Genomic DNA, 26,392 nt, shown 5'->3' on the forward strand with positions numbered 1-26,392 from the left:
AAATTCTCCATCAACAGAGAGGTGCAGCCCATGGGAAAGCTGATTGACTCTTGTTGAAAGTAATAACATAACAATCTGTCTAGTTATTTGTTGAATTTGAGCTGTTTTGTCCATTCTGAATGTTCTTGATATGGTGGGATTAGAATAGATTACTTAAAATGAGCAGCATGGAGAAACTCTTCCTGTGATGCTGGTTAGCTGATTGTGAATATTAGGCTTAAGTGTCCCCCCCCCACCAAGGTTGACATTCAGATGTAAAAGCAAAGTAAAGACGCCTTTGTAACACTGTAAATGTTCCTCGTATGCTGGGCTTGTTTTTACATACTGCTGCATTTCTGTAAATGTAATGTCTGTAAAGACATTAAATTTTTATACGCTTGGATGTATTACTGATGAGTTAACCTAGTTAATTCAGAAACTGGATTAGGAATAAACTCTGATGTGTGGATAATCAGAGCAAAACATCAGGATTTCAGAGAGGGCGTTTTGGCCAGAGTCCTTATTGCACATAAGCCTGAATATAGCTTTTTATACCTGAACTGGAGAACTGAAATTCTTTGCAAGATCATATAATGTTCATGATGGATGATTACATAATTGGAAGTAGTTTTATCTATCACTCAGCCCTGGATTTTGTTGGATGAGAGAAGATGGAATTATCTTTATAGCAAGTGCAAGAAAATTGGAGGTTTGTGAGTTTCACCAGGAGGATCAGATGTAAAGTAAGAGCTCAGGGCAAATCAATTGCATACTGCATCTCATAAATAATATACTGGAATGGGTGACCAGTATATGCAAATACCAGTCTATATTTGAAGCATTGCAAATCAGCTTTTCTAAGAGCTTACTTTAGAAGGGAGCAAGCCACTGCTGATTTTAAAACATTGGGAGTCCTAGAGTTTTGGTAAACTACTGCAAGCCATAACCTAGCCTGTTACAAAATCCAAGTTTACTTTTTGTCCATCCCTGCTGCAGAGTATTTTATTGAGTAGTCCGTATTACTTGATCATTGGAGCTAACATAATATTATAACAGACCATAATTTTCACGCAGTAACTGCAGTACAGTGAAGGCAATGCATCCAGTTGTTGTGAAGCTGTATAAAATCCTGCAAGTCCACTCAATATGCATTTCACCCGAGATGCCATAGCCATAGCCCTAATTATTCTAATTAAAAGAGCAATAAAGGAAGTGGAGCTGAGGAGTACGAACCATTAAAAGCCAAAATCCCAAATACAGTGAAAATTCAGTGGCCTACATAGGGAACCTTCTTCCAATGAAAGACCCATACATTTCTATTGCAAAACTTTTTTCAGCCAGTTGTGTTGATTGATACATTGAGGACAGCAATTAATTTTCCTGGGATTCAGCATTCTCCATTGAGTAATCCTCAAAGGCGGGCTTGGGTCTTAATGGGAAATGGATATATATCTATATCCAAAGCTTTAAAGTTGAAATTTCCAGCATTTATGATTTATGGAATAAAGAGTTGAGATATCCAGCAATGAACATCAGTGAAACACAAGTCTTACAGTGTGTTAAGTTTTGTTTGTTTAGACGTGAGGTTGAAATTAGTTCATCAAAGTATTGTATTCCAAGTTTATTGGAAGCCCTAAATAATGCACTGGAAAATAGACTGCATCAGATTGTAGATTGTTGACGATGTTGGCAGGGAGTGTCGGAAATTACGATCATGTGACTGTGGGGACGCTGCAACAGCCACAACTTTGCAAATAAAACTGGCCTGAACATCGTGGAAATTTCAATTCTGCAGGAGTAAGGGGTCCTGGGAATTTTAAGCATTAGTGGATTTTAGGTACCTTGATTCAAAACTTTTGCAGTATAATGCAAGTTACACCCCTTCCTGGATCAGGAGGCCTTCCGCAACGTCACTCCCTAGTCACCTCCGGGTTGGACTACTGTAACACGTTCTACATGGGGCTACCCTTGAAGAGTATCCAGAAGCTACAGCTGGTGCAGAATGTGGTGGCGCGGACAGTTCTCAATGCCCCTAGGAGGGCACATATTACACCGCTGTTGCATGAGCTGCATTGGTTGCCAGTTTGTTTCCGGGTCCAATTCAAGGTCTTGGTCATCACCTTTAAAGTCCTTCATGGCACAGGACCAGGTTATCTGAGGAACCGCCTCGTCCCGGTTATTTCAGCCCGCTCCACTCAGTCCAGCAGAAGGGGCAGGTTGCAGACCCCACCGGTCAAGGAATTTCGATTGGTGGGGTCTAGGGAGAGGGCCTTTTCTGCTGTGGCTCCCGCCCTATGGAACATCTTGCCTCCCGAGGTCCAGTGTGCCCCCTCCCTCATGGCCTTCAGAAAAAGGGTTAAATCCTGGCTCTGCCAGAAGGCCTGGGGGCCAGATGGGGGCTCGTATCTGTGGAGATGGCTGGTGGGGTGATGGGTTTGGCTCCCCCCCCAGCATCTTGAAGGTTTTAGGGCTAAAATTGATAGGGGGGTTTTAGGACATTTTTAATGTATGTTTCTATTTTAATTATTTATGGATTTTAGCCATCGTTGGAGGGATTGGTGTTTTTTCCCTTTTTTGTTATTGTGAGCCGCCCAGAGTCACCTGTTGGGGGAGATGGGCGGCATACAAGTTTAATAATAAATAAAATAAAATAAATAATGCATTGTTTGGGCTAATTTGAGGATACAAACAGATAAACACAATGAGAGTTTTACTAGTAGATAGATAGATAGAAGATAGATGAATTGATTACTATAGTACTGAACACATTATTTCCTTCCCATTTGATATTTACCTTTTTTTCTAGTAATATTTATTGCAGAGGTATTGGCAATTGTCTTACAATAATTGTCTTACATTTTAAATGTTACCTTGTTTTATTCTGCACAATAGAAAGTATGTAAATTATAAACAATTTAGGCATATATAATATAATAAAATGCATTAAATAATGTCTAGAAACCGGTCAAAGAGCCCATACCCCTTTTGCAGCGTAGACCTATATCTGCTTTAAGGTGAAGAAATTGTAACATCTGGGGGTTTCTGTTTGACAGGGGTGCTAAGTTGAATCCCTAACATGAAGGGTCACAGGTCAAGGGACTGTATGCTGAGTATAGAGAGATCCCCCTGAAAAATCAATTCCTTTTCACCTTGGTTTTCCCTTCCAGAGTCTCTCTCTTTCTCACAAATTTGGACATCAAGTTATTAAGAATTCTGTTTGAAAGGTAAATAGATGTCAGTAGACCTTTTTTATAGGTCAGATTCAGAATAGCTCTTCTTGTTTAAAGATCTCATAGCGCTTAGTTCCTCCTTTGACCAACCAGTTGCCAGGGGGATGTGGGTAATAGCAATCTTTGCTGTATGCCCCGCATTAACTTATATTGGCATATTGCCATGAATATTTGAGGTGCTGTGTATTTATCCAAAATAGTACCTTTGATGGCTTCTGAATCGTACAATTACCTTTTAATCTAATGTTGGCAACCAACATTATATAAAACATGGGGGGAAATCCATCTTTTAAATATAATATGTAAAGAAGTTCTTCCTTTTATCTATCATCAGGTTCCATTTTTATTATGAAGCATTTTTACTATCAGGAATATGAGTGGGGTCTCTCTGGAATCCATCAATGTTATTAGAAACAAGATGCTTCTGGAGGCTGGGAGTTTGCAGCATGCCAACCTTGCTTTTCGAATTGTGTTTAAAATAATATTGAAACAGCTGAAAAGGAGTTGGACAGGAGGTTGGGCACTATCAGTAGATGTGTAGCATAGAAGACTGTGTTTCTAAGTAAAGTGAGTCAGACCTTCCCTTGGACATGTGGGATTAGGTTGTTAAGCTCTTCTTTAAATCCAAATGAGGTGTCACTTGCATTGTAAGAAAATGATCCTTCTCATGGCTGTAGCTTGTGTAACATCAGCCTCTGCTTGCATACCTAATTCCACCAAGTTAAACAAGGCGCAGTAAAGTATTGGAGTTCTGCTGAGTTGAAAGGGATCTGAATGTACTTCTTTTGTGTAGTGCCTGTAGTAGATCAGGTGAACCTGGTCCAAAGCTGAGCTGATAAAGAGAAATAGAGGCCTGTGAGCTTTGAATTGGTCTTGTTCAAAGGGAGAACAGAAAAGTTGTGATAAGATAGCTTAGATATATGTATATATAAAATAATGCAAATATAGTGTGATATCTTTTTGGCACATAGATGCTAATGATCCCTGATATATTAAGGTCTAACCACTATAGATTTAACTATTATTTTGTTTGTTTTGGGTTATGTTCAAAAAGGGAGATGACCTGAACTCTAAATATTTAAATGTTTTTCCATTGCATATCTCTTCAGTAATCATTTTTTTCTTCCTTCTTCCTTGCCTTTTCCTTGTTTACTCCCACTGAAATACTTTTAACTTAATTAAAAATGTAAGAATTTTTTTCATTAACTAATCACATGATAATCTTTTCTGGCTAACCAGAACTGGGATGGAGGAAACTTTATAGAAATACAGGTAGATTTCGCTTACTGACTCCTCATGCAGCAACCGTTCAAGTTGTGATGATGCTGAAAAAATAACTTTACGGCCAAGGCATGGATTTACAACCTTCGCAGGCTCTCTCAGTCATGTGTTCACCATTACAGTCAGTTAGTATGTGTTGTCTTGATCCATTTTTTTTCTCTTTTTTCCCCCCCTCACAGAGCAGAAATAATTGTGTAAACAAGCAATCTCTTTAGGCAATCTCTCCTGTGCCTGACCCAGTTTTTTTCTTCCTCCCCCTGGTAGAGCAGTGAATTTGGAGAAGAAGGGATTACAAGAGAGTAAGCAGGCACACAATGGGGAATGCACATTGAAAGGAATGTGTTAGCACCGGCTGTTTGCCTAGTGCTCTTACGGCTCCCAAATACTGGAAACTTCTGATGAAATACCATCCATTTGTTGATTATATCCATCCATCCATCCGCCATCCCTCTCTCATTCTCTTCCACAAAAAAAGCTTTAGTTAGCTTTTTAGAGAGTAAAGGATTTAATAATAGCTACACCATTCTATATTATTTATGGCTTGAATTATATTTGGGTTTGTGCTGCCATTTCTTTCACAGCTACTATGATGTATTTTGGTTGTATACATGACTGCAGCCGTCCCAATATTTGGGGGTTTATGAGCAAATTTGGGATTTTGATGGCGCATCCTGTGTGCTGTCATTAAATGGCTGCAATGGAGATCTGGCTTGCTCATCCAAGGGGTTGAGATGGTTAAATATGATGAGTCAGAAAGCAGTGGTTTCTTTGAAAGCTGATGAAGCCAACTGAACAGCTGGGGGCGGGGGGGAGGTAATTGTCCAGGAAAAAAGCAGAGAAAAAATACCCCAAATCTCAGTCTTTTCAACTCTCAGTTGAAACGCTAAGCAAGATCAGGCCCATTAATACTTGGATGGGAAGTTGCTGGAGAATAACATGTCTTGAAGGCTAGATGGGCAAGCTGTTTTGGTATTACAGGTCCCCAGTTTAAGAACGAGTTGCGTTTCAAGGTCTGTCCTTAAGTCGAATTTGTATGTAAGTCAGAATAATATTATTGTATAATACTATAGAAATAGTATTGTGTAATTAACTCGAACCATTGTGTATTTAACTGAAATCATTGTGTACTTAACTCAAATTTTGCTACAGTGGCCTCTGTTCTTAACTATGGGTTGTCCGTAAACTGGGCGTTCTGAACCTGGGCACTAGCTGTACTGCCAAGGAAAATGGAGGTATACATGAGGACACTAGGACATGAAGGAGACCAGTCTTTTTATATCTGATATTTTGGCTGCAGCAGTGATTAGAAGCATTGACCAACAGGAGGGAATTGTTTTCGTCCTATTTGGGACTCATCAGATGTAGGTAGCCAGATGTTATTCTGTGGGGTTCCAACAGGGCTCAGAGAGTGGTGTTTAGGAATACTTCTTTACAACTTAGCAAAACCCTTGCTTACTTGTAACTAAGTCCACTCTCAAAAATGAGTTTGTATGATATCTTTGTTCAGTAACATTCAGATTCTCGGGGATGGTGGTGGTTCCAGATGCTCCAACAGAGGCAGGGCCTTTTCATTTGTATCTTGACTCCGAAATATATGTTACTTATTGTGAATGATATCATCAGTTTAAATGCTGTCCTGGACCCACGTTGCCTTTTAGTTCTATTAAATGATCGAAGCCGTTGTAGAACCTTGGTAACTTATTCCTCCATATGCCTTAAGTATTTCTGTTGTTGCAGGTTTCTTGTCAAGATATCCCTGCTTATTTTGCTGTGGATGCTTTTGTTCTCTGAATTGCTTTTATTATTTTCATGATTGAACTATCTTGGGCTCCTTAGAAAAGAAGAGATGGGATAACGTCCTTGGGGCTGGTATGCAGGACAAGCCTGTACATGTTTAGCGATTTTAATCAAACGGGCATTTGAACATTTTTCTTTTATACTTTTATTTGTGGCCATCCTGTAGCCATCAACATTTTCTTGCCTTCTTCCATTTTATGTACATGAACTGGATCAACAGAACATGTGCTGATGACTTCCTGCAAACATCCATTCACAGCCAACAGCTCATTTGGAATATATTTCACTTTTCCAGTTTTGTTTCCTGTTCCTGTTTCCTAATGTCCATTGGTGTTATCACTGAGAGCAATTAATGAGGATTCCTTGATGAACACTGAAGCCATTGGCAGATTTCCTAAGTGCATACAAATACAGAATAAAAAGCATAAGAACAAAGCGGTCTGCTTTGGGCTGTAAGCATTTATTCTTCAGAAAGGGATGGGTCCTAGGTTAAATCGGGCATCTCAGATTCACTTGGAAGTTCCAAATGAAAATTGTGGCTGTTTTTTTTCAGACTTGCAAATAATGTGGAATGGCTTTCACTGTTGCTATGCTCAGATTATTCTTTTTCCTGACAATGTCATACATTTTTGAAGTTATTTTGTTTTTAAATGATTTATATCTTGTAGACAAGGTTCTGATTCCAGTAGTTACAACTACGTACACAGATGTAACTTGAAATGTAGGTGATGGTGGAAGTTGCTTAACACATTGCAGTATTGCCTCTTCACACATTTCACTCTTGCAGGAAACCTGGATTTGGAAGAACTGCTTGCATTTGGAAATAGCTTGTGGGGATCTGGGGCTTGCATGCCTCTCAAGGCTCCCAACCTTCTCTGTCCCTCATCCATTGCTCTTTTTATGTACATGGCCAACAGCTGACAGAGAAGACAAGGCTGTCCTAATTATTATACTAATAAATGAATGAGTGAGTGAATGAATGAATGAACAAATGAATGAATAAAGCAACTTGGAATTGTTTACTCTAAACCATTATGTATAACAGTTTCAAATAGTCATAACAATTAAATCTAAATTGTAGCCCACGTTAGTCACTGGAATGTGCGTGGGAAGGAAATGTTAGCTTTCCTTATCCTATTAAGTAAACAAGGCATAATTTTAATCTCCTTTTCTGAGCTGGATTTTTAACCCTCAGATGGACATGCTGCAGCCCTGGGATGCATTTCGTACAAATTCATTGAAGTATTAAAGAAGGAAGGTTGCCTGCTATCTCTAAACCAGTGTTTCTCAACCTTGGCCACTTTAAGATGTGTGTACTTCAACTCCCAGAATTCCCCAGCCAGCCATGCTGGCTGGGGAATTCTGGGAGTTGAAGTACACACATCTTAAAGTGGCCAAGGTTGAGAAACACTGCTCTAAGCTGTCTTAGCTCTGTTGGAGTATTGGCTCATCCCCAGCTTCCAGTCTAACTTTTATCTTGAATGAAGGTGTCCTTTGCTCCAGGCAGCAAAATGTCTTGATTTGCTTGAGTTGCTGTTTGATTTATATTGTCTACTTAAATCAAGCTTTGGCTGAAATCGCCCACTAACCTTGAAATGCTGACTTCTACTTGCTTTCCTTGTGGTGTTAGCCTGTCTTGACATGTCAACAGATGTTAGTATTTTTAAATGAGGCCCTTAAGTAGGTGCTTTGTGTTGGGAGTAGCTACTGAGGAAGGATCCTCTCCATAGTCATCCCCAGTTCTGGAATGGCTGCTCAGTTTGTTATTCATTCTACAAGTTTATTTCTGTTGATCATTTTTATAAACCTCGCATTTGTTTCGATGCTCTTACTAGCCTGGTGGAGGATAACGGGGAGTTGGCCTCTCTCCCACCACATCTTTTTTTTCTTTGACTCCAAGAAGAGCCTTCAGTGGCAGTTCTGACTAATTGATTTTGTGGATCAGTATTGACCTGTGCCTCATATTGATTATAAGTGCTGCAGTGCACGTACATCTACTTGATTCTGGGTTTTTTAATGTATATATTATCTTTCCTGCTGGTTAAAGCAATAAAATCTCAGTGTGGTTGCCAGATTAAAGGTCTTGGCAGGATATCCCTTAACTCAGCAGTAGAAAATATAATTTCTCCCTGCAGTTACGTCTGAGGAATGCTTCTGCAGTTTCTGAAGTTATGGAGAGCTAACCCTAATACCTGTAGAAATTATTAAGTTAGCTGGACAAAAAGCATGACTAGATAGCTTCTAGCATCTCCAGTTTACTCACGTGCAGAGTACTTAGCAGTTACAAAGTAGTTACTACTTTGTAAAACCATCATCTGAATCTACTCTCTTCCTTCTGGCATGAGAGTTGCCTTATTTTGTATGAGAATACCTTTCATTTTTAATCGCAGAAAGCTTCATACTGCCTGCGTGTAGCAGATTTGAATATGCTCAGGTGGCATTTGGTAATTAGGGATGGAGTGCAATAGTCCCCCCCCCCAATCAGTATGCTTTAAATAAAACTTAAAAAAAACATGCTAACAGACCATGCTGTGCTGTTATTGTACTGGAAACATTGTGCTGCAAATAGCAAATTTAGCCAAGGGGGATATGAATCAGAGTGAAAGCTTTACTCAGTAGAAAACCTCCAGAAGTTAATGTCTCAAGAAGGGAAAAATGCTTCTCTTTCCAATGAGGTAAATCATCTCTAAGAAGAGTTCTGAATATGTAATTTGGAATTAAAAATTACAAGTTTATTTAATTTATAATTTTCAAAGAACACAATTGAAGTGGCTTTTCATAGCTGTGTTTGGTCCCACAGATGCCATTACTTCAAATGATGTGGTTCAAATGATGTTGAAGAGCTTATGTTAAAATTAAAATCATTTTCCTGTATTGAGACTGATGATTTTAAACGTTTATGCATAACAACATTTTTAAACTGAGGAAACTAAACACTTTTCTACTGGGTTATATTCTCCTAATTTGTAATTTATAGGATTATTCATGAGTGTGTTAGGTTCTGTTTATTTGGCACTTGTGTATTTTTTTAGAAAAAGCAAAATTCAAGCCTTTGTTTTGAGGAGAAATGAGAAAATACACAGGCTTTACAAACTGATGTTAGACATAGAAAGATATGTCTAATGCTTTTGATTGTGGATCTTCAGAGGGATTCACTGAGGACTTTAATTATAGAGATCAAAGAAAAAAGGCATACAGAAGAGGTTTAATTTTAATTCTGATATGCATATCAGCCCATCTAGTTGCGGACTGTAATGGCCAAATCTAGAAAACAAGCAGTTTAAAAATCCATAGGAATTTCCACCCTGCTAGTTTCAATGTAACTTTAAGACCAGTGTGGCAGTTTCAGTTAGCCAGAATCCTGAAATCAACCAAGGATGCTCCCATACGGATTCTTCATTCCTCTCCTTTCAGGTGGCCAAACAAAAGCTAGGAGCTTCCATCCATGGTTTATTTAATGATAAAGGAACTGTGATTTTTGATGATTTTATTCTTCCAGTGATCTACAGTCAAAAATCAAGAATAAGTTTGGTTTCCAGTTTCGGCTTGCCAGGGGAGTAGCAAACCAAGAATCCCAGTTTATTTAGATATAATCTTAAATAAATCAATGGGGAGGAAGAGTGGACAGGCAGAATTCATACCTGAGAAGCCCAGTGATTAAATGTCTTAGAAGTTGGCTCCCTGTTTGGAAAATATCCCTTAAAAAAAAAAAAGATCAATTTTTAAAATATAAAGGGTGTTTTGTTTTTAAAACATGACAATTTACTAAAGACTCCTGAAATCTTCTTGCAATTAAATGTTGCATTATGAAGAATAATATTACACAAAGAGTGCTGTAATTTTGTTTCTGAATTGGAGGTTTACTTTGAGAAGTCTGATCTATTTGCTTTCCAACCTGGTAGATTAACAGAGGATAATGCCCTTTCTGGATTGATGGTTTGCAGTGCTATGACTAACCAGGGGAACTGGGTATCCTGTTAATGTTTGTGCTGAACTTTTTACCGTAGGGTTTATACACGTAACATGGTAATCAAGCACACCAAAAAGTTATCTTTCATGTTGACATCAATATAGGTAATGAATGTCATTCATGGTTATAGTTGACAGCAGCGTTACTGTTTACTAACAGATGTTAATATTTGATTACATTTTTGGCCTAGATAATCTTTATAGAAAGGCTTTTGAGAGCATTAACAAATCTTTATTTCTTGATTCAGGGGTTTCAGAACCGTTTCTTTTACCATATTGTTGAAAGATTGCAGAATCTTCAAATCATGACCAGTCAAGAAATACGTTTTAGTTTAGAATCTGTTAAACAGTTAATAGTAAAAATAGTTTGAAAAATCTCTGGGGTGGACTGAGAGTACCCCCAAATTATGAGTCTCTACCAAGGCAGAGAATGTGATGCAGGTTAAATGTCTTGGGGTCCTTTATGTACAAAATAGAGGAATCTATGTCTTTAGTAGTCATCTGTAGAATAACGTATTTTTTCTATATAGAATTGTTAGATAAGTAATTAAAAATACGTTTGGAAAACGTTAAGCGTTTAAACTTAAATTCCCTAAATCCTGCACATTCAGAATTAAGGTTTCTTAGTGGATCTAACATAGCTTACAGCTGCAGTAAGTAAAGGATATACAGTACAGTAGCCTTGGTATGTGTTACACGTAGGGATCCTAAGTCTTCTAGTTCCTAAGCTACATGTTACAATGTTTGTGATGTATGTCTTTTGGGTTGCTGAAGTTCTTTGTCATTGTTTTGAAGACCCACTAAATCCAGAGAGTTTATAACTTCAAGTAACATATACTTAATGTCCTCTTTGCAGTAATCACTTTTCAGTTGTCCTGCTGAGGTTGTTGTTGACTGTGGACTCAGCAGGCCGTAGCCTCTACTTCTGTTCTTCATTCTTTCTTTGTAGAAGGGCATGGGCTACAGTTTTCAAGCAAAAATTAAGAGATTTGCAGGAAAGAGTAGGTTTTGCTCCAGCATTTTGTAACTCTTCCACACCCAGTCCACAGATAGGTGTTAATTTATCCCTAGGCAGCAGGAGCAAAAGGGTGACATATTTGATACATCAGTATTTATTATTTGCCTTCAGGAGGTGCTGAAGCCAGTAAAATGTTAATGGAAGATGACAATCTGCATTTGACAAGACTCAATGAGGACTTATAAATTTGAATTTCCTGGCTTTTGCATTTCTTAAACCCTTAATGTTGTTTTTCTGTATTTTTGTGTGTGTTTTTAATTTTTTAGTAAAACAAAACAAAACATTGAACTCATCCAAGATACAGTGGTTGCAGTGAATAAGAATTTTAAAAGGTTTGGTTCAAGATTTCAGGAGGCTGAACAAAAAATTAAAGACATGAAAAGGAGGATCGAATAACAGGTTGCCTTCCAGGACTGAAGATTGTAAATAGCTGAAAAGTGGAATTAATGATTCTGAAACCAAAATCCAATTTAAGAAATGTCAGGTTGGTAGGAGTTCCTGGAATGAACTTGTAACTGTTTTTAACCAAGCTTATGTTATAATCAAGGAAATGCATGTCAAAATTTGTATTAATTTAATTTGTAATTGTAGCTCACAGGGCATTTTTATCTTGAGTCTTATACATCATTGTGTCCTAAGGATGTCTTGAAAATAAGACATTTGCATAACATAGGATCATTTTTGGGTGCAATGCTAAACAGACCAGGGTTCCTGTTTTGTGTGAATGCAGGAAACTGGATCATTTAACTTGAGTTTAGATAACCTGATCAGTTACCATAGTTTAAACTAACCACAGTTTCCTGAGTTCAAATGTAATTAGGTGTAGGTAGGTTGAAACAGGAAGCAGATGCCTCAGATTTAAAGTTGGGGTGTCTCAAAAGGGAAGGAGCACTCAGATTCAAGACTTGCATAAGCATATTCATGCTGTGCTGAACTAAACCATCAAATACACCCTATCAATTTATTTTTTGGTAGGAAGAGAAGAATAAATATAGTGTTTCTACATTTCCCCACCTAGAAAACCTGTCTTTAAAAGAGGGAAAGAAAAGGGTGTATTGAGATTTTCATGGTGATGAATGTTGGACTCCTAACATCACAAAATTCCCATAGCTTTCCAAAATACCCTTGCAGCTTTCCAGCTGACTATGTGTTGCCAGAGTTGAATCCAGAATATATAAAGGTATTCATATTTGAGAACATAGGAGCCAGCCAGGTATTGAGGACCTTATTGCAGAGCCGGTGGGAGGGGGGCATGAATGACTGGGTTAGTGTAAACCTTGTTTACTCTGAGATGTAGCTTTTATTTGCTATCTCTCTTAAACTGTCTACTGAGCAGCTGTGTCAGAAGTCAAGTCTCCTTCGAAGTCTTAGCTTCTGGCTTAGAATTGCTTTAGCTGTTGACACTGGGCTGTTTCATGTACAATGTCAAGTAGTGGTGGCTTAGTGTGACATGTGAACCAGGTCACTTAGGGGTTCTTTAATAAGCTTAGCATTTTACATAAACTATATTAAGGGTTCACACATTGCACTGAACTCTAATGTAATTTGTTGGTTTGGTCTGGTCTTGGCATGATAAGATACACAAGCCCGGCCATTGTGGTTGGAGACTGTGGTTGGTCATTACATATCTGGTACCAGAACTGACCCCTAGCATTGAAGGAGGCCCTGGAACGAGGGAAACCCTATTCTGTTTAGATCTTCACTCAGTTTCCATTACCTTTGTATGCTCAACCCACATAATTGGAAACCTAATAATGGAAACTCATGTTCACTTGGAAGCATTCACATGTATACAGAGGTTCCCCATTACAGATAATCATGTTGTAAACATAAACACCAGCTCTTTCTTACATGAAGCACAACTGAAAGAAGAGAAGAACTTCTCTTTCCTTGTAGGGCTGAGCTCACAGAAATAATGCCTGAACATGGCTCTTCTTTCAGAGAAGCAAAAAAGAAAAGAGGGAGATGACATTTAGGGGGATACAGCAGAGATAGAAACACTGAAGGAGTTGAGAGAAGAAGAAAGATTCACATTTAAGAAGAATAGGAGTAAAGTTGTAGAGAAATGAAGAATGATAAAACAGGATAAAGGGAAATGGTATGAAGTGAATGGTTCGCAGAGTAGTTCTAAGCTATACATATTAGTTGTGTATGATGTACTCAGAAGCTGAAAGAAAAAAGCCAGCTTGCTTCCAGTTGGTAAATTCTGAGACCTTTATTTTGTGGAGGTGATTCATATCGCCAAAGGCGAGTGTTCACAAGTCTGATGGAAGAGGAAGTGACAGCCCATCCTACATGTGCCTCCTGGTCCCTTTGGCAACCAAAAGGATGTTGACTCATCAGTGGTAACTAGGCCCAAGATGGCTGTTCCATGCCCACTAAAAGATCTGAGCTGAAAGAGCAGAAGGAGAGATAAGATTCAGTTTATAGCGATAGACAGTGCCCTGTGGTTTTCCATTCTATCAGCGCAGTAGCCTAGTTCTACCTTGAGGTTTTGGCCAATGAGTCATTCAGTGGTGCCACAGTTTTATTTTGTGGAGGAGAATGTAATGCATAAACAATATAGTAAGTTAAAATTGCATTTCAAAGTGTACCCTAAATCTGAAAAGGTTGAACGCACTGCTTCTACACGTTGGCTCAATCTTCCATCCTTCTCAATTCTGATCTTGCTTGATAGATTTTATATGCATCCACAGCCCCCTGCATGCAGATCTACAGAATAAGGGCCCCCTTCTGGCATTCACTTGAATGCATGAAGGCTTCTAACTCGGTTGAGAAGAGTGTACATTCTAGACTGGCTCTTTCTTTTCCCTGATGTCCACCTGAATTAATGTTTGCTTGAACATGACCACTGCTCTCAGTGGAATTCAGGACCCTGCTTGGTTGATGATGATCTGGAGTTTATGTTTTTGCTGTTGGTCCCTGTAAAAGTCATTAGCAGTTAGTATGCTCAGTCTGTCACTTTTTCTTAGCTTGGCCTGTGGCTGACCAGCTTGTTGTTGTGCTCCTTATCAGGGAGCTGCTCCTTCAGTGCTGCCCCTGAAGCAAAGATTTTCAGAATTAAGATGTTACAGTGCCTTAATGTGAAGTGTAATATCTGCGTTATTGTTTATAGTGTTTATGTTTTCTCATAGGGGTATCAAATGAGGCAAGATGGCAGCGGTGGCATTAAGATTAAAGCCCCAGGTGTGCAAAGTAGACACATGTTCAAGGAGGATTGGTCTTGGATTATAATGCCATGACTGCCATCTTGCCTGGTTTAACACCCCCATCTCCGACGGATGTTGTAGGGCTGTGTAAGCTTTTAAAATAACTTGGAAGAGGTGCTTCAGACTTCTCATGGGTACAGCACCTCTTTGCTACTCATTAAAGCAGCCTTAAAAAAGTTCCAGCTGCTTTCAGAGGAGCATTATAAGTTGACTTTTTAAAGCAGCAGCATCTTTTTTCAGGCTTATGTACAAGCTTGAAAAAAGGTGGGTTGCTTAAATGAAAAGCAGAGAGGGGCTGGGTTTGGGCAAAGTTTCAGCACTTCATTTATGAGGTGTGCACAGCCCTAATACATTTGGGCAAGTTAGACCAGAACGTGGGGCTGTGGTCCTCTTCTGTGGAGCTGCCTTTTCTACAGCTCTCTGATTTTCATTTTACCTGTTGTAGCATATTGGTTTGGTCCGGTTCGTGTGTTAGGATTGCCAGCAGTGCTAACACCAATGATTGAATATCAAGGGTCGCAAAGAAGAGGAGGAAGGGAATGCATTGGTCATGCAATGCGTCCCCTCCATCATCAGAGCTTGCCCTTCTCCCACCTCCTCCTAGACAGCAAGCAAGGGTATGTGGTTGTGGCTAAACAAGGGAAGTGTCACCTCTGAAGCTGTTCCCTCCCATAGGGATTAATGGAATAATGACGAGGTGAGGCTAATTATTTTCCAACCCTTGTTTCTGTTGCTTTTGTTGGTGCTTCAAGCAGAATCTGTGGCGAGTTTAGGAATCTCTCAGTTCCAGACTCTTCAGGCTGCTTAAGAATCTGGCAATGTAGAACCAACAAGGTAGGGAAAGCCTACAGAGAAGGGCTTTGGTTATCCTTTCCAGCGAGGTCTGTATTTTCTTCTGTGTAGTGAAGTAACTTGTTAAATCGTTACGTGGTGCATTTGTAGGTGTGTGCATTGGGAAGCCCAGGGCAGGCTGCAGATACCTGGATCACATGAGCATGTTGTAAAGTTGCTTAGAATAGAGTGGTGGGCAGTATTCTGCACCTCTACCCAGCTGCTCTTTCTACAGAGGCGCATTGGGGGTTTCTTTCTAGAGTATTTTCCCTCGGTAGCCCCCAACCAGATCAGGTCCATTTTTGAACTTGAGTTTCCTTTTGCAGACTTATAACCCCCATGCCATCTTTGGCCCCATTCTGTTATGTTTTGGAGAGTTATCCAGCAGACTAACAGGGTCCTGAGCCCCTTGACATAAATTTCCTTCCAACATTTTGCGAGCTGGAAAGTATAGCAAAACAAGACGAGCAAACAAACACAAGTCGTCTTCTTGTTGATTTTGTGTGACTCAACAAGTCTAGCACAGCCTGTGAGACATAAGAACAGTGGCTTTGAAGCCCACTGGAGTTTCCTCTGCTGGAAAAGAGCAAGTTTAATGTTCAACTGCTGGTCCAGGAAAGAGAACTGGAAATGAATGAAAAGAATCTGCAAAGCTTTTAATAAGCTGTGGTGCTGGAGGGAATGGTTAGTGGAAGGACTGACATATTTTGTCTTAAGTATTTGTGGGCATTTACTGTCCTGGACCTGCAGATTTTTTCCATGCAAGCACATGGTACATGAGAGAACAATATTTTCTTAAAAAGCAAATTAACATTTGTTTTTTCACAGAACATTTGGCTCTGTATTTTTGCAACTAACTAGATCTCATAGAAGAGAATACATCTGGGGTTGAACTGTGGAGTCCTTGGTGCTCTCTGAGCTTGGTTGTTGGCTTGCGGACGTTTCATTGCCCGACTAGGTAACATCATCATAACTAGATTCTAAAACTGAGTAAGAAGCTCAGTCTACTAAAAGATCACAATCAATGATAGGTCCCTCCTCAGTAAGGGGGAGCTGGGGATTCATTTGCAGGGCCGCATGGAAGAATTTTCAGAGCACCTGCAGGATAAAATCGCTTGGATTCGTTCCAAGTTGGACTCTGAGCATGGCGCAGGGTCTGGGGAGATACCAGGGGATTGTTCTTGCCCAGTTATCTGGGAACGGTTTGATCCTGTTGTTCCTGAGGAAGTGGACAGGATCCTCCAGACTGTGAGGGCCACCACTTGTCATCTGGACCCATGCCCCTCCTGGCTGGTGAAAGCAGCTCGGGAGGTGACATGCAGTTGTTTCCAGCGCCCTTTAAAGAGGTGTTGGTGCACCCCCTCCTCAAGAAGCCTTCCCTGTATCCTATCATACTGGACAATTTCCGTCCAGTCTCCCACCTCCCCTTCTTGGGGGTTGGTTGAGAAGTGGTGGCATCACAGCTCCAAAGGGTCTGAGGAAACAGATTATCTGGACCCTTATCAGTCAGGTTTCAGGCCCGGTTATGGAACGGAAATGGCATTGGTCGCACTTATGGATGATCTCTGGCAGGAGTGGGATGGTGGAAGTGGGACCATCCTTGCTCTCCTTGATCTCTCAGCAGCTTTCGATACCATCGACCATGGTATCCTACTGGGACGGCTCAGGGACTTGGGGGTGGGCGGCACAGTCTTGTGCTGGTTCATCTCCTTTCTTCGGGGCCGGTCCCAGTCGGTGGTGATAGGGAGCGAGAGGTCCCATCCTCGGCCCCTCCTCTGTGGGGTGCCGCAGGGTTCGGTTCTCCCTCCACTCCTTTTCAACATCTACATGAAACCATTGGGTGAGATCATCCGTCATCATGGGATGAGGTATCATCAGTATGCTGATGATACTCAATTATATATCTCCATCCCTGGTGAGGTAAGTGATGCCGTGACTGCCCTCTCGCAGTGCCTGGAGGCTGTGAGGGTCTGGATGGGGAACAACAGGCTCCAGCTGAACCCTGGTAAGACGGAATGGCTGTGGGTTAATGGCTCCTCTGTATCCGGGACATTGTCATCGTTGGTGCTGGATGGGGTACCACTGCCCCAGACAGACCCAGTGCATAATTTGGGGGTCCTCCTGGACTCACGGCTCCTGCTTGAAGAGCAGGTGGCAGCTGCAGCCAGGAGGGCTTTTGCACAGCTCTGGGTTGTGCGTCAGTCACACCCTTTCCTGGATCGGGATGCCCTTCGAACGGTCACTCATGCCCTTGTTATCTCCCAGATAGACTACTGCAATGCACTCTACATGGGGCTACCCTTGAAGAGTATCTGGAAGCTTCAGCTGGTCCAGAATGCAGCCACGCAAGCTATTTTTGGGGTCCAAAGAAGGACCCATATAACACCTGTGCTTCATGAGCTGCACTGGGTACCGGTTTGCTTCCAGGTCCAATTCAAGGTGTTGGTTATCACCTTTAAAGCTCTACATGGCATGGGGCCAGGCTACCTGAGGGACCACCTCGCCCCCACGATTTCAACCTGTCCCACCCGATCTCATAGAGAGGGCATGCTCCGGACCCCTTTGGCAAAAGAACTCCGACTAGCGGGGTCCAGAAGGCGGGCCTTCTCTGCTGTAGTCCCCACTCTTTGGAACATCTTGCCCCCGGAGGTGAGACAGGCCCCCTCACTCCCGGCATTTCGGAGGGATTTGAAGACCTGGCTCTGCCATCTGGCCTGGGGTGGGGAGGTAGGTCATCAGATGTGGGGTTGGCTAGGCCCCTAGAGGCCTGGTGTTGCTTCCATTGGCCTCTTGGATTTTTTCTCCTCCTCTCATTTTGGGTAAATGTGTTTTTCTCTTTTTATAAATTTTAATGATGTATTTATTTGTTTTAATTGTTGTAAACCGCCCAGAGTCCCCCACTGGGGGAGAGATGGGCAGGGACAAGTCTGATAAACAAACAAACAAACAAACCTGATAAACTAAACTCAGGATTGTATACCCATACTAGGATAAATGGTGACTTTAAACAGAACGGGGACCAAGCTGATAATGCTGTTCTCAGTGGGCCCCCCAAAATTCAGATTGCATGCCTGACTCACTCATATGCTAGATGCATTCACACATTCCTTTAGAACTGTTGAGTTCGGCTGGATGCAGGGCAGATGCTCGAAAACGTGTTTGTTGCTCGTTGGAGTTGTGGATGTCAGTACTGTCACGCAAGACTTCCCAGTTGTGATTCTGTTGAAAACCGTAATTGTGGTAGTGCATCTTTTCTGTCTGCAGGCAAGTATAGTGAGTTCTAGGGGTCCATAGTAAATGGTTTTCTCATCAGGACAAGGAAATGAGGGAATATGCTAAGTGAGTTCTTATATAGGGTTTTATAACGCATTCACTTTTTTCCCTCTATATGATCTGGGGAAATTCTGGTGTTTCTATTTGCTACCATGGTGGCGTAAACTCACCAAATGGTTCAGTTTAGCATTTCCCTTTAACATTCTGATTCTATTCTCTCCTTGTATATATCGTCCCATTTTCCAGTTGAATCGAATATGAGTATGAAATGACTTGCCTTTTTTCATTTTAGGCATTCGACCTCCGATCATGAATGGACCTATGCACCCGCGTCCCCTGGTAGCACTGCTTGATGGCCGGGATTGTACTGTGGAAATGCCAATCCTAAAGGACGTAGCCACGGTGGCGTTTTGTGATGCGCAGTCTACACAAGAAATTCATGAAAAGGTAAATCTGAAAATTGTTGTAAGCATGTAAACGTACCAGTAGAAGAGAATATGTGTAGCTCAGGGTTGAACTGTGGAGTCCTTGGGGTTCTCTGAGCTTGGTTGTTTTCTTGCAGACGTTTCGTTACCCAGCTAGATAACATCTTCAGTGCTAGAAGGGAGTGGGGTTTGCTCTGTGTTTATATACAGTAGCCACAATATACAGAGAGCAAACCCCACTCCCATCTAGCACTGAAGATGTTACCTAGCTGGGTAACGAAACGTCTGCAAGAAAACAACCAAGCTCAGAGAACCCCAAGGACTCTGCATGTAAATGTCTTTAAGTATATGGAATATACTTGTGTTTTTACTAACGCGAGAGTTCACAGAGTTCTTTGACACTCTCTGAAACGAAACACAAGGGCTGTGCATTTTGTTGTACCTCTATAGAAGGCTAGAAATCACTCCAGACTAATCCGGTTCCCTGTAAAACAGCACTGTCTGCCCTGGCAAATCAGCCTTAGTTGCAGATTGCTAACATCCTCCCTGATAATGAACTTGTTTTGGCTGGGAAAAAAATAGCTAATGATGGATTGCAAGTTGCAAGTGTGCTCTACTGTAGCAGGGTAATTTTGACTATTCCAGCTAGTTTTGATAGTGACTGGAGAAGTATGATTAATTTAAAAAATGGAATCTTAACTGGTTTAATAGTAATGGGTGTGAAATCAGAAAATGGGTTTAATAAATGCTGATCTTTGATGTTGGGCCTTCCAAACATTGTCTGTGTATTGGTTGTATTAATAATTTACAGGGTATTAACTGACAGAGTTCTTGTAGAAATTATATAATACAGCTCCCATCATCATCTAGCATATCAGTTGTCTTTGCTAACAAAGTGAGATGGGGATTATAATCCAAGATGTCCATCAGATTGGGAAGGGTTATGATAGATTGTGCTTGGGTACGTGCATGTCTGGTAAGGATTTGTTTCTAAACCCATGAGCATGTGAAGAAATTTTGCAGAATGGATTTATGGATTTCTCAAACAAGTTAACAAGTTGGTTCAAGTTAAAGAGCTAGATTAAACTACTTAGTTACAGATCCTACTCCAGGCTGTCACCATAGTTGACTAATATAGTCAGCTGCTGTGAGATCTCATAAGTAACATTAATTTCTCTCTAAAGAAATTAATATAATTTTTATAAATTGTTCATGGCTGACCTTTTCAGAAAAATGTCAAACTTATTTCCCCTAATAAATAGAAGTATGCTTCAGAGATGTTGGAAGCATTTTACAGGACCACTTTAATTCAGACTCTGTCTTGTCAAAAGCACTCAGATATTTTCAGTCTGATGTTGGTGACTTTGAATCAAAGGTCACTAGAGTTCAACTGTGATATTTTGAAGATCTAATTTTTCTTAAAGAGTATCCCATTCAATTTTTGTCATTCAACAAGAGGTGACGGGTATGATGGAACATGCCATCTCTCTCCTCTTGTTTGGGGTGAGGCGTATTCAGGCAAATTCTGCCAGCGTTTATCAGTAGCTGTACAAAAATGATAAGTAAGTTCATTCCAGGAGCTCAGGTCTTTGCTGTACCAGTAATATCTCATTGCCAGTGCAAATTCTGAGGTCTCCCTTGAGAAAAATGAAGATGAACAAACTGTATTTGACTCTGATTAAAAGTAGAGAAATAGATGCTGGGTGAAATGGTTTATTTAATCTCAAGGAAATAACATTGCCTATTCTGGGAGAGTTGACTAATGTCTACCTAAAATCAGCCTACCCACTTTCTGTATTATCCCATGCATTAGCTGTTGATCAGTTGAGCGTGTTTTTCATATTTTCCCAGCTAACTTGAAATAGTTTCTTTAAAAAAGTGTGTGTGTGTGTCTCCATTAAAACTCTTCAATTTCCCCTTTCGTTTACTTTTTTATTGGTTGGTGTTGCTTTGATTGCTCTTTTAATTTCACATGCTCTACTTGTTATCTTCTATGCATTTAGTGGAGTGATGATACAAAAACATTCCAGGAAATCATAGTAGAGTACCATAGCTGCAAAATCTGACTCAACCAGTAGTTGAGGGCTAAACAGTAGAGAAGTTTGGAAAATGCTTTTAACCCAGACTTCTGTCCAGCTATTCTCAGGACTACCCTGAGCTCTTCCCTGCTGTTGATAAGGCTTCTCTGCCAGAGTAAAGAATAATATTGACTATTATCGGATAGAGTTTATTCATTTGTCAGGTGCCATTCAGCTGATATGTTGCCACATGTCAGAAGAAACAAAGGAAGATCTTTATTCAGAATGGATAGTAAGCTAGAGACAAAAGCTCATTTTCTGTATAAGCATCATTATGGTCCAGAAGTAACCAACACCCACATAGTTTGATAAAGACCAAGCTTATAGCATGTCACACAACCTAACTGGTACCATTTAAGTTTCTGTGATATCTTTCATCCTTACGCCAATTTGAAGCTGCTTTTTTAACAGTAAGGAAGGTCTTGTTATCAAGATGAGGTGTCCATGGCACAGAAAATGTGCTTTGCTTTGAGCTCAAGATTAAAGGTCCATCAAAACATTTCCAATTGGTTTCGTTTGGGGCAGAACAAAACTCGAACTAGTTTTTAGGTGTTTCATGCTTTGTCGAAACAAAGCTCAAAATGTTTTAAGGGTTTCGGTTATAGTAAGCAATTGGAACCTAGTAAAGTTCCTGCTTCCTTATTTTTATTCATCATCTATGTTGCATTCCTTGTGTTCAAGTACATGTTTATCCTTCTTCCTTTGCCCTGAGGGGTATACACATTGAAAAGAATATGAGGGGAGATTACTATGCTGGCTCTCCTTAATACAAGTAGTCCTTGCTTAACGACTACAATAGGGACCGGAAAATTGCTCGTTAAGGTGAGGTGGTCGTTAAGTGAGTCACTGCGTGACTGGACATTTTATGACCATTTTTACATTGGTCATAAAGTGAATCATCGCAGCTGTTAAGTGAATCACATGGTCGTTAAGCAAATCCATCTTCCCCAATAGACTTTTTTTTGCCAAAATTCGCTTAACGGCCACAGTGATTTGCTTTACAACTGTCATAAAAAGGTCGCAAATTGCAATCACATGACCACAGGAGGTGGTGTGATGGTCATGTCAGTAGAGCACTTTTTCCAAGGCTGTTGTAACTTCAAACCATCGTTAAACAAACGATCGTTAAGCAGAACTACCTGTAACCACAAAAATCACTTTCAATTCAATTACTAGGGCAGGAGATCATCCTGGCAAAAAATTAATTCCACTTAGTCCATTATCATAAAAAGGATTTCTTTCAACAAATGTTTTAGAATAAGATAGTGGGAAAGGAGTTTAATCTACTCCAACCCCCTGCTTAGGGTGGTATCCACTAGAGCAGTGTTTCTCAACCTCAGCTTATTCTCAGCCAGCTGGGGAATTCTGGGAGTTGAAGTCCACACATCTTAAAGTCACTGAAGTTGAGAAACTGCACCAGAGTATCCAGCCTCTATTTGAAGAACTCTAGAAAGTGAGGTCTTCCAGATGAACCTGCTTCCATATAGTTTTAATCCATTGGTTGTGATCTTGCCCCGTGAGTTTAAAGTAAACCTCTTCTTAGTTTAAATTGTATATGCCTAAACCTAATCTTGCATATTGTCAGAAACATGGCCTGTCTTCCTTCACCACAGTATTTAAAGCTTGCCCTGCAAATCTTTTTTTTCTTTTTCTTTTTTGGCAACCTGGTACTAGTTGGCTGCCAAAAGCAGACACCAAAAAAAAAAAAAAAAAAAAAGGAATTGCAGTTTCTGCCCGATAAAATGGGAACATTAGCAAAAGAACTGAAAGAATTCCTGCTCAGGAATGAAGTTCCACCCTGAGAAACACAAAAAAAATCTCTCCCTGCTGGCTGCCAGCATTTTTATCCTAAAAGCAAATTTACATCCCCAGCAGCACACAGAACAAAAGAATTGTGAAGAGTCATGCATACAACTTTTGCTCAGCAAAACAACTTTTTATGCTGGAGGAAGAGGAGGACTGCAGCAAACAGGTCCAGCCAGCCAATTCAGACACGCCTTTGCAGCACAATGCACCATGGAGTGCTTGAACAGTGTGCAAGGGCATGGACAGAGTACACATATACACCTAAGGTTAGCAGGCAAGCTGGTCTAATGTTTTGCATTTTCCAGTGCATTCTGAATTCTCTGCAGACAGAAAGATACACGACAATGCCAGAATGTAATGGCAAAGAACACCAAAGATAAGCAGGCCAACCAGCCAGTTGCTCTTTCAGATGCCCTCACAGTTGGAAACTACAAAAGAGTCAGTGTTCAGATAACTAAACACATCAACAGAAGTTGTCATTATGGAAGACCTTTAGAAAATACACAGTAATGTCTCTTGATTTGGTGGACACATGGGCAGAGGGGGTGTCCATTAAAGTAGTATGTCTGTTAAATCCAAATGGGATTTTACTCATGTGTATTTTACTTATTTTATGCAAAAAATGGAAACGAGATTTTACACAAGGATATTTTGTGCAATTTATACTTGTAAAAGGGCAAATGTGCTGAAGTGCACAGCATACAGACAAATTTTACCTTCAGTCTGCTAAACTGAAGCCTGTTAAATTAGGACTTTACTCCGCTATATTGATGGCTTGCTAAACATAGGTATGCTCTTTTACCCCCGTTGAAGTTTTCTGAGGACCTTTGAAAATAGACTCACTGCATTTATAAAGGCATCCTGAATCCCAAACTCTGTAGAACCCCAGAGGATATATAGAGTACATACATACAGTCTCAGCAGGCAGTTCAAGCCAATAACATACTGGTACTTTCCACATTTTCATTCTGCCTCCTTTTTTTAACGGGCCCTGCGCAGGAGCAGGTGGCAGCTATAGCCAAGAGGGCTTTTGCACAGGTACAAATATATAGAAGACAAATTCCTTGTATATATTTTATACTTGGCCATTAAAGTATTCTGTATTCTGTACATTAGTTGCACCCTTTCAAGGACCAGGAGGCCCTTCAGACAGTCACTCATGCCTTGGTCACCTCACAATTAGACTACTGTAATGTGGTCTACATGGTCCAGAATGCGGAGGCACTGCCAGTGATGGGCAGGCCTTGTTATGCCCATGTGACCCCACTGCTCCATGAGTTCCACCCATTACTAGTTGACTTCTGGGTGCAATTCAAGGTGCTGGTTATCACTATAAAGCCCTTCATGGCATAGAGTTATGGATCACCTCTCTGGTTGTTTCTGCCCATCCGGTGCAATCAGGCACACTTCAGGTCCTGTCACCTAAGCGGTGTCATCTTGTGAGGCTCGGAAAGCATCCCTTCTCTGTGATGAGAGGCTGCTCTCTGGAACGATATCCCCCCCAGGAGATCCAATTGGTTTCCACCCTGGTGATTTTCAGGAAGCTATTGAAGAACTTGCTGTTCTTTTGGCCTTGGGACAGATGGATGGTGGAGCCCCTCTTGGATAGGTCTTTTGTTGATACTTCTGTCTTGGTGGTGCTTATGAATCCTTTTCTTTTCTGGTATTGGTTTTGTTTTTTTTTAAGTTGTAAACCATCCAGAGTCGTTACAAGTTGGGGAGGAGGGGGCTCCAAATTACATGCATGCATGCATGCATGCATGAATGAATGTTTGTGTACATGGTAGAGCTTCCCCATAAGAGCCTTGCCCCCCCCCCAAAAAAAACACCAATTGATCATCTTTTAGGGGAATCAGGCAACAACATAATGAGTAGGAGAACAATCAGATCCGGGTTGTCTTCCTTAAAATGCCAGCTGTTTTGCTCTAAAACTCCACCCCCAGATCATCCCAACCAGCTAAGTCAATAGCAAAAGAGGCACCCTGGTCCTCTCTCCTCTAATTTCCCAGATTGGAATATTCCAAGAAAAGGAAGACTGCTTCGCCTCAAAGGACACGGCAGATGCGAGACAGTGCCACACGGAGCTGCTAAAAGCAAAACATGTGTTTTGTTTGGAATATGAGCCACTCAGAACAGCTGTTTCGATCTGGAAGCATTTTGAGTTTGAATTGTTTTGGAAATCTTCATTCTCAGGATATCACTTGGTTTGATTGTGGGTATCTCCTAAATAAATTTATGTTGACTTCTATTTTGGGAATATAGAATATGGCTTATTTTGGTACTGTTTGCATAGCATTTTCAGAGAGCGTACTGGGGTTATAAAGGAATGCCGGATGACTGTATAATATCAGATACAGAAACATACATATACCTGTGTCTCTCTGTGAGTGTACTATATAGCAATACATATAATATACTACTTGTATATTATAATACATGAATATACTTGTGAAAAGAATTAAAATTATTATGTGGCTATACCTGTTTATAAAAATAAAAAGATCAAAAGTAAATAAGTAGGCTTCATGGTAATAATAGTACACTAAGCAAACAATAATTACTGCAGATGGGGTATATAAAGTATATTCATTGCTCTGTTTCTGAAAACCATTATGCCAAACCTTTCATTAATAGAAGAGCTTTAAAAAGCTTTTCTTTCCTCTCTGCCTTTCTGCATGAGTGTACTAGAATTATTCCTTGTTTTGCCTTTTTCATTTGCAACAGCAAAGCTGTCAAATACATCTTCTGCCTTTTACTTAAAAAAAAAAACGCATTAAAAACACACACTTTCTTTAGGGCAGGTATTTTTCTTAGTCTTTCTATTCTGATAAAACACACAGTTTGGAAGGAGGTTTTTTTTAAAAAAAAAAAACTTTGTCTCAAATTTCTGCATCTCACATCTAGATGTTTTAATTTGCTGTACAAGGAAAATGCAGTGCGTGGATAAACCCACATTGTCTTCAGGAAGGAAAAGTTAAACTCCTTGAGAACTGCGCCTGCTATCGCGGCCTGTTGTGGTAGTCAAATATTACCTGCAGCATTTAACAGATTCTGCCCATCTGTTCAACAAGGAAATAGCACCCAGCTCTTTCAAACATCGAATTAAGAAACCCAATGTCGTGTTAGTGGACTTCTTCCTGTGGCGGTCCTGGTGATTCAGACTGTATGGGACGCTTCAACTTTCTGTAGGCATCAGCATCAGGATTCAAGGCTCTAAGAAGAAGGTGGCCAGAGCCAGTGCCAAGAAAGTGCTCCCCTCCAGAAAACAAGGCTGTAGTAGAACTCCTAGACCTACTCTGTGCTGCTGAGTGGGCTGTTGACTGGGGGTCTGGTTTGGTTGGGGAACCGGGAGTCAGAGGACACAAATTTTACAGGCAGAAGGAAGAGTAATAAACTCAAAGCCAGTCTCTAAGTCTAGAGTGAGTTTTTAAATTTTATTTTATTGTAAAATAAAATAAGGTATCCTTTTTAAATAAAAGTCATTCCTAAAAAACAG

At 40.4% G+C, this 26,392-nt stretch overlaps 1 protein-coding gene across 5 annotated transcripts in view; it reads left to right on the top strand.

Moving 5' to 3' along the window:
- Positions 1-26,392, top strand: part of CTBP1 (C-terminal binding protein 1) — a 61,069-nt gene that overhangs the window by 16,232 nt on the left and 18,445 nt on the right. For 4 of the 5 annotated variants that reach the window (XM_088139442.1, XM_088139443.1, XM_088139444.1 and 1 more), the window contains one exon: positions 18,880-19,034. In XM_088139442.1, coding sequence (XP_087995568.1) covers positions 18,880-19,034 — 155 coding nt within the window. Of the gene's footprint in view, positions 1-11,600; positions 11,759-18,879; positions 19,035-26,392 lie in introns of those variants that run through there. The other variant, XM_015891536.3, reaches the window with a different exon arrangement.

The sequence above is a fragment of the Python bivittatus genome, unplaced genomic scaffold (assembly GCF_059951505.1).
Source record: "Python bivittatus isolate LINGU-HERP-01145 unplaced genomic scaffold, Pbiv_v1 ctg000210_np1212, whole genome shotgun sequence".
Lineage (NCBI taxonomy): Eukaryota > Metazoa > Chordata > Lepidosauria > Squamata > Pythonidae > Python > Python bivittatus.